The 9573-nt window shown below is 29.5% G+C and overlaps 3 protein-coding genes across 3 annotated transcripts in view; 1 reads left to right on the top strand and 2 right to left on the bottom strand.

Moving 5' to 3' along the window:
* Window positions 1-869: 869 nt before the first annotated feature.
* Window positions 870-3274, bottom strand: LOC126777190 (protein wntless). Its single transcript, XM_050500159.1, has one exon. The coding sequence runs from the start codon at window positions 3133-3135 to the stop codon at window positions 1504-1506; it is 1632 nt and encodes a 543-aa protein (XP_050356116.1). The 5' UTR covers window positions 3136-3274; the 3' UTR covers window positions 870-1503.
* A 714-nt stretch (window positions 3275-3988) lies between these two features.
* LOC126777283 (uncharacterized) lies at window positions 3989-7659 on the top strand. Its single transcript, XM_050500293.1, has 5 exons — window positions 3989-4161; window positions 4246-4365; window positions 5318-5405; window positions 5925-6011; window positions 6746-7659. The coding sequence occupies exons 1-5, from the start codon at window positions 4148-4150 to the stop codon at window positions 6794-6796; spliced, it is 360 nt and encodes a 119-aa protein (XP_050356250.1). The 5' UTR covers window positions 3989-4147; the 3' UTR covers window positions 6797-7659.
* Window positions 7147-9573, bottom strand: part of LOC126777222 (uncharacterized peptidase C1-like protein F26E4.3) — a 53664-nt gene continuing 51237 nt past the window's right edge. The window contains exon 9 of the mRNA XM_050500206.1: window positions 7147-9313. Within this exon, the coding sequence (XP_050356163.1) occupies window positions 9176-9313 (138 nt within the window). The 3' untranslated portion in view covers window positions 7147-9175. The remainder of the gene's footprint in view (window positions 9314-9573) is intronic.

Below are 9573 nucleotides of genomic sequence, written 5' to 3'. Positions count from 1 at the left end.
AATTATTGATGGAGTTGTATTAATTAATATTGTGTAAATTGGTTACTCTTTATTTTTGTTTCAAGATCGTTGATTTTAATTAATAATTAAGATTAATAATTAATAATCAAGATTAATGTATACAAAGTGCGACATTTTTATCATTATAGTATATAATAGATGTTTATTAAAAATTAAGTATGGTAACATTGCAATCTTGTATTAAATAATAACATGCTAATTTAATTGGGTAATTTAATAGGGTTTTAATCTCCCCTCAAGCAAATAAAAGTTATATATTATTTCTTTCATTTTTTATAAATATAAGGAATAATATAAGGAATCTCGTTTTAATAACAAAGGAATCTTGTTTTATTTCTGAGTTGAGATCAAGTTCTTTTAGTATTTCACTAAAGTAGTATTATTTATTGCGATATCATAAAGGACCAGTTTAGAGAGGAAAAATATCTAAGTGTAACTTTTTTTCCATTATCTAGCCAAATTACAATCTCCAGGAAGCATCTTTTGTACAAAATACTTTCAACTATTCGCATATTGTAAACATAACAAGTCTTCATTTTGTCCGTGCATATTTTTGGACATAAAAGAGTATTTTTACCATAGCTAAATGATACCATTGTTCATTTGTATATACATATATGTTCGGTACTTAAATAATATTATAAAGAAAAAAGATTTGTTACATTTTTCTATTATCGATAGTCAATCTAATAATGTTAAAAAATGTATGGTAACTTTTATGTGTTAATCCCATAACATGGGAAATATTTAGTGTCCAACAGGTGCTGAAGGGTCTGAAGTATTAAAATTTTGTGTGTTATAAAAAATAGTGTAAAATAACAAGATAAAATATTATTTAATATATTTCTTTATTGGCATGATACAAACTAATCGAATTACAAATATTAAAGTTAGTTAAACTTACGAAACAGTTAAAAGTAATGCTAGAAACATAGTAAAAATTTTTAAAACTACATATATAAAAATAAATTAAAAAGTTATCAAAAACGCTTATCACAGAGAAAATTAAGTAGTTTAAAATGGCAAGATCCAAATATTTCGATAAATTGGAAGCACTGTCAGTTTTAAAAAAATACATTCAAGGTCGAAAACCAACATCTCACACAACTAAGGAAATTTACTTGAGTTCACATCTTTAAAGCTTACAATGACTCATTTTAGTACTACATTATATTATAAAATACAACTACAAAAACGACAATTTTGAATAAAAATTACAGTAATATTAATTCTACGCCATTCTAATACATTTTTTTTTGGATAAAACTAAGTCACACTAAAAGCATTAGATAAGGCCTTCCTAAAAGGGTACATCCCATGACTAATATTTGAGTACAAACATAATACTGTATAAACTTAAAACTAAAAATGAGGCTCAGTTACAAATTAAAAGGTTTTGAATGTTTTAAAATGTCATACACATGTCTACCTTAACATAGCTACTTTAAAGTTATAAAATTACTCAATCATATAATTGAATAATTAGTCAATTGTGGACTTTCTAATAAATGAAGTCAATGAAGATATCTCACTCTTCTCACTCGGCAAACGGCTAAATTCAATTTCGTCACTCAAGTTTTGTGTATCTGAAGTGTTGTCATTAACTGGCCAGTGTTTATGACTTGGTGCATATAATACGAGCAATGAGAATATGTAAATATTCCACATCCCATATACACCAGTAAAGAATGCTGAAGTGTATTCAAGTTCAATATTTTCATCCCACTTCCATTGGCCTTCAGCAACTTGTCCCAAGATGAAGCCAATTACCGTAAGAGCAGCACAGAGCAAAGTCGCTAACATCAAAAATTTGAAACGGTATATAATTCCTTCATAGTGCAAGCGACGTACGGAACACATTGTAGGAAGAGACTGTCTTTTGTTGGATATATTTATAAACACCTGCCAAACCAAATAGCATAGAAACAAGAAATACACCCCAGTTGAAATTCCAGCAAGTATGATAAATGTTAGGGCTAAATTTGTGCCCAGATCTGTAACCCAAATAGAATAGAACGGGTTCCTCAGTTGTACGCCTCTCTCACACATATCAAATATAAAAAGTGAGATGCAACCCATCGCAACTGCACTCAAATGTCTCCAGTACTGCTTTAAAGAACTTTGTGCTGATGTATCTTGGATTAACATATGCTCTCCAGCAAATATAAGCCAAAATGAGAACAATGTGGCATAAAAAACACCTTGTCTTATATCCCCTAATAACAACATGAATGGTAAATCAAATTGTAGTGTAAGATATTCAAAAGGTGCATTCAAAAAACATAAAGCTACACCCAATGTGAGAAGCATCTTTTCTAGAAGTACAGGCTTCCGCTCTAGCATGTGAATCCTTCGCCAGAACCAAACCAATATACCAATAATGCAAGGAAAAAATACTGTTTTTAGAGACACCCACACTTTAGTAAAGCCACCATTTTGATTTATAACAATCACCCACATGTCTTGTATGTGGCCAATATGTGCGTTCATGTCGGGAGTGTCAATAGGCAATCGAATGTTTAGCAAATAGTAATCGTGAAACAATGAACCAAGCTCGAAAAAAGGTATAGGAGAGCAATTATACAAGTAATCTTCAGTTTTTATATCTATGTCGCAGTCTAAAACTCTTTTTTCGACCGATTGAGTGTATAAATTCCAAGCGTCATCTGGGTCGTCTTTATTTCTGTACGCCAATCGTGCATCTATTGTTATTGTACTGCGCGGTTTAACTTCCATTTGTGAATGGTAACCGATGTCTATTTGTAACACACCGATTAAATTCTGCTGCCATCTCGAATAGTCGTAGGTTTTGCCCTCGCGAGGAATCGGCATTTGAAATGCAAATACGATGTCTCTCTCGGAAATATCGTGGTGAGTCCCACCAAATTCAACAGTCTCGCATTTGCCTTTACCGCGATTGTAGAACCATTTTGTAGTATCATTTTTCATTAAGGATGTATCTTTACATACGGTACCGAGAATATTTTGTACATTTGCGGGCATGGGTGCGACCAATCCACCGATCAAAAAACATGTTATTTGACATAATAAAAGAAACGTCACTAACACTGCCAGCTTTCTGCCGCTTAAATTTTCAATAATTGTACCAGTCATTTTAGTTTCAACACTTGAATTTTAATAATTTTAAAACAAAAACTCGCTTACAATAATCGACCGCATTCCTTTGTTGTCTAGCTTCGAGTCGGACGCTAATTAACGCATTAAGTTTGACATGCGCAGTAGTGAAGTGATGTTGCCAGAAGACGTTCTTCTAGAAACACGTTTCGTTTTAAATAACGCTTTCATAAATAAACCATGGAAAGAAAATTCAAGACGTAATATCATACTTTAAAAATGATTCACAATTCATTAATAATTTATAAAAAATAAAGTTATTTTGTAATTAACATGTTATCACAGTTAAAAGTGAAAACCAGCCAGTAGTCATGGGCGTTTTTGGTTTTTAACGCAAACTGATATTTATCCGATTTCAGATTTACAAATCGATTTCAAAATCCGATTTTAGATATCCGACTACGGTAACGCCTAGCCTCACCAAATCGCTTGCGCTCAGGCAAATATAGTCTTTAACTACTAAAGGTAAGGTCAATGATTTGTAATAGATTTCCGTAGCATAACCAACAAATCGAAATCAAATTCGCAAAATTCGCGCTATCCTTTTTTTATTCCACTTTATTCCAATTGGTTAGAGAGAAAGAAAGCGAATTTCATAGTACCCAACAATCAGTTTGCGTTTCGATGCCATACACAATTCGTGTGGTGATATCCAGTGATTTTATTTGTCGATTCGAAATCTTTTAGTGGTATCGATCTATAGATCGTTGGCGTTTAGTTCTGCTAGGTCGATTTTTAAAATTGGATTTTTAGTTTGTAAAATCGATACGAATCGATTTGTTTTGAAATCGGATTTTGAATTCGTTTTGATATATCGGACCATGCCTACCAGTCAGACACTATGTGTGGTTCTGTTCGAAAATACTAATATTTTGACATTTTGATAAAAGCAATAATAACAGTGAGCGAAAAAACACAATTGATATTTGATAACTCATAATTGGATTTTTAAAAACTCTGTTTTCAGCTTCAAATTTAAGCACGAAAAAAAATGTCAGAAGAGAGGTAATAATTTTTTTAAATATGTTAATTGGTATATTTGTCTTCGTTTAATTATATGGTTTTACATAATATTTTTAATATTTTCAGTAAAAATGATAATTTGGAAAATCCAGAGGTTGTAAATACTGTGCGATTACTAGCAAAGGGCTTAATGGAGATATACGAACCGCCGATATCAACTTTGAATACACATTTAAAGGAATTGACGTAAGAAAATCACAATAACAAATATACTTATTCTTATTGTATCTATTTATTTAACTCTTTCTGTGCTATATATATATATAGATATGTCTTTATCGCTTACTAGCAATTTCTTCCAGAAAACCTTTGGGTTAGTCTGCGTTGTGAATGTATTTAATTATGCCTTAACATATATACTAATAAGTACATGACAATATACATATAAACACTACCCATATAATAAAACAGATAACAGTTGGATATACTAATAAATATATACTAAATAGTATTGAAATAGAATTATTTAAAACAAATATTTTTTTTGTGTCAGATTAAGATTGTTTTAATTAAATACCTACCTACCTAGGTTTGAAATTAAGGATGGTGGGTAACTGCTCCGGTTTACCATCCTTGACTCTCATACACCAATCAATTTGCGGTCTGAGCAAGACAATAAATTGCTGATCCCTCTCAGTTGTACTAAAATATACAGCCTTTACAGTTAAAGCAGTGAAACTGGAATTCCCTGCCTCGAGAAATTCGTCAAGCTGAATCTGTACATATGTTTATGTGTCGTTAGCATAATTATTATTTTCAATATAACTATAGCATGTTGTATTATTATAGGTATATGGTTATTTATTTCTTATATAAGTTTATATGTATGTATGTATAAGTATATATGTATATATAGATGGCAGCAAAGTAGATACATTTGGACATCTGCATTTTTGTGAGTGATTTGTTCTACTTTGCTGACATAGATATATAATTTGTATTAAGTTTATAAGCTAATTTTAAGTATAAGTTGTCGATAATTTCATTAGCGGAAAAAATTTAAATCATAGTTTTCTTAATTTTGAATTGTTTAAAAATATATTATACTGCTATAATATAATTTTAAGGCCAGGTCACAAAATTATTAATATTTTTGTGTAAATTATGTATGCTTATGCAATTAAATATTATTTCGTAGAGATGAACAAGAGGCTGTCCACAATATGATTTTATCTGAAAATAGGCGAATAGACGATCTACAAAATGATGCAACGTTAGATGCTCTGGTAAGTTAAATAATTAATCGACAAATACATTTGAAATTTGGAAATATCATAGTGATTCACAGAAACAATGAAATGTTATGTAAATGTAATTATCTCTAAAGAAAATTTCAATTGAATAATTGGCTGCACTCTTTCTAGTGTTAGGGCTTTATACAGGCTTACCTGAATACCCTAATCAGAATACAGAGCAAAACAGAAGTTGTTTAGGTTTGATGTTTAACATATAGCAACCTTAATCTCCATAATAGTAATCTTATCAAAACTAACCAATGCATGCACTGGATATGATGTTAATATTTCTGTGAAAATTTTAATAAAATTATGTTATCTAAATGGTAACATTGTGCCAGTATTACAAAGAAAATTCTGTTCTGTATTCTGTAAATTTCAGTAACGAAACATCATCAATTCTAATTTTTTATTTCAACATATTGTACAAAAAACAGATAATCGTTATGGATTAGGTAAGATAAGATCTGTACCTCATATATATATATATATATATATATTTAATTTCAGTTAGCAGAGATAGCGACTAATAGAGAAAAGTTGACGTCATTAACAAGCTCCATGTTATCATTGCATAAGAGAGTACAAGATTTGCAGGTGTGTATTAATTTGTAAGGTTATAGATAGACAATTCAATCGGCTCAATTATCTGAACTAGAATTCGTTTTTGCTTTTAATAATTTAATTTTTTTTTCTTGTGATAAGAATTAAAAAGTAGCATATGTTTCTCCTTTTCTTGAGGTTTGAGCTTGCTTCATACCAAATTTCATCAAAATCGGTTCAGTAGTTAACCTTGATAGCAGACAATATGAAAAGACAGAGACACTTGCGTTTTTAATATTAGTATAAATTATAAAAACATGGTAACATACAGGAAATGAAAAAAAAGTTAATGAGTTGTCTGTCAATTCTTAGTGGCAACTCGAAATGTAAAAATCAAAATGTTTTTATTCAAATAGACTTTTACAAGTATTTATGTCGTCAAGGCTACCAGTGTAGTATTGTTGTGGGATATCAAGACGTAAGTGTCGTAAGACCGACTAAATAAATATGTTAATCGCATTCATTGAAAACGTAAGCTCCTAAAGCACCTGTATATTGGTGAGGTATCAGGTAAAGAAAAAAAAAATTGTATATAATTTTTAGCTGTATTAAAAAACATGAATGTGAAAAAATAAAAATAATTAAAAATATAGTCCTATAGATGTATCAATGAATGTCTTGTGATGGTCCAAAATATACACTTTGGGACACCTATTAATAAATTTAGAAATTTAAATTGATACAATTTTTATTAATATCTATGAAGTATTTTTTTTTTTTAATTTTAGGTTAGAGCTGCAAATGTGGAAAAGGCTGCAAAAAGTAGGGCAACGAAATAATCTGTATTGTTTTAGAGATTTTTATGTAATTAATATTTATTGTATAGATAAGAGGAAGAAATATGACTATTATTGAACTTGAAATATTAAGAAACTGTTGAACATTATTAATAAGTTTTTAAATTATACATTTAGAATGATTATATTTAAATTTGAAAATCTATAGAAAACTTGTGCTACAATAAGATGCAGGCACGCCTTGTTGAAGTTGTGTCAAAACCATAGTATTGGCTACATTCAATGGTATGAAAAGTATGATTTAAGTTAAAATGTTATATTTTATTTTTTGTTACTGTCATATAGACAAAAGATTTTTAAAAAGGTTTTATTGTAAAAAAAAAAATATTGCATAATCTTAAAATTTTATTACCTCTGTTACAATATTACAATTTTAATTAAAAATAAATACATGTTAATGCTTTTAGTCGTTAACAATACACATACATTCTCTGTATGTAAACAATCTTATGAAGGTGGACCGACCTTACACTGCTGTAACTCGCTACCTTACATGACAAAGAGATTTTTTAAATTTGTTTTATTGTGATGTGTTTTAGTTCTCTTTTGGCATTAAAGAAGTTTTGTTCAACTATTCTGATTAAATAGACTGATAAAAAGATTGTTATGAGAAATTATATTTGTTTGTTCTATTTTGCCACATTTTTTTTTTTACTTTTGTTAAAGAAGACTTCGTAATTATTGCCTGAATATGAAATAATCTGTTCTCAATGACCATAGACGATAAGCTATTTCTAATCTGTGCATTCCTTAAATTACATTTAAAATAGTATATCTAAAAATATTTTATAAATTATTGTCTATTTATGTAGACTTTATGAGATGAATAAATTTATTTAAAAATACTTTTTTTTTATTCATAAGACTAGTGCTTGACAGTGCTCGATATTGAGTGCTTTATTTTTGACGCTGTTCGCTTTAAGAATATAATGCATTTTTGTAGAAAAAAAAACAGGTTTTATACATTAGAACAACCAACAATTATTTAAAAAATAACTTGGCATAACAGGCATGAATAATCGAAGTGCCAAGTTATAAACTGTTCTAGAGCATTAAAATCTTCTATGTAATGTCATAAATATAATTTGCCGTTGCATCGTAATAAAGCAATGTGTGGAACAGGCATAAGTTACTTACCTATATTAAAAATGGCAGTTACATTTCTATATACGGTGCATAAATATTGAACTTAAAACAAGCCTTTACTTAAAATAGAAAACTTTAATAATAAAATTCTTAATTGCTTATAGCAAAAAATACCTTACTAACTTTTTTTTACGATTAATACGTATAATAAGTACTAGAAAAATAAATCATATGAATTTAAAATATCAAGACTGCTTATTCTTAAATATATCACTAATGCGATGTTTATTATTTACTAAATTTTCCATATGACATGTAAATTTGAAATATTTAATAAAAATATATCTAAATCGTTATATTACTTAGAAAATAATCTAGAATTTATTTCCGCGTACTCGAAATTGACACGCTCAAATAAAATTGACATAAAAATAGTCATTTGTATAAAGCAGTGTGTACATTATGTGCAATACAAGAATATTTATACAATTCAGGGACTAGCCTTGGGTAACGAAGTGGACGTTTAGGAACTGGTTTATTACACCTATTAATGCAAATTTCCGTAGTGAATGGTTCGTTGGTTACTCAATCATTCGTTCAGGCCTCAGTAACCGTTCAAAGCGTCCCATAATGTAATCAAAATTAAAAAAGGTTAATGATATTTTTTTAACAACTGGCAACTTTATATTGAAATAATAAAAATGAAAATTTTAAAGTCAGCGTTATTGAACTTCGCGTTGTTCGATTTTTAAATAGCATTCGCGCAAACTGTCCCCTCACTCCCTTGTATATAATGTTTCTCAGCGTTTTGTGTTGCACATAATGTATAATTTGGCGTACAATTCGTATTCTTTCAAATCAATCCTCAAACACACTATCACCGTGTAACTCGAACAGCCCTAAAATATTTGAGTGCATGATTTTGTCAAAACCGTATATTTTAGATTAAAGACCTTCAGAAAAAAAATATTGTCGACTTAAAAATATATTACCTCGTTTCGTTGAAAAAAAACCACTGATCGTAAAAGATTTTACTTACTATTTTTATAGCTATTCAGATGAAGAGTCATAAAAATAATAATGATTACTAAAAATGTTTAAAAATTAATCGATAGAAAATTTACAAAACTTATTTTAAAATTATAAAAATGTTTGAATCATGCACTCAGATTATTGTCATCCGAAATTTCTCGTACTATTCAGTAATATCCACCCCCGTCTGGTTTTAACTGGTTTACTGACCACGCACAGGGGTGTTATTAAATAGTTCCTATGTTATTTCTTCTGGTAGGCTCTAGTGACGTCGCACAGGACGGTCACCACGAAAGATTCGATATCGGCTTCATTTGCACCTCTTAGGATCCTGAAGTATCCGTTTTCGCCCCAGTCACAACCCCAGCTGTTTGCTACAATCTGAAAATTATGATATATTATTTTATAGTGTGTAGAGTATTAAAAAGGGCATAGATTTTTTTTTTAGAGATCGATCACAGAAATGAATATTATCCACATGAGGTAGCTTCACCCTATAAATATGTTCACAGTTACAAATTTGCGATGTCTATCTTTCCTACAGTAAAAATAAACCCTTCCCATAAACCGACAACGCGCTGAATACCATGAGAAGTAAGATGCTTTATTTCTTGTGTCTATATCGATGTTGTATTTTTTGG

This window comes from Nymphalis io, chromosome 22, assembly GCF_905147045.1.
Source record: "Nymphalis io chromosome 22, ilAglIoxx1.1, whole genome shotgun sequence".
NCBI classification, from domain to species: domain Eukaryota; kingdom Metazoa; phylum Arthropoda; class Insecta; order Lepidoptera; family Nymphalidae; genus Nymphalis; species Nymphalis io.
Note: the sequence above shows the minus strand (reverse complement) of the source record. Positions and strands in the feature narration are given on the sequence as shown.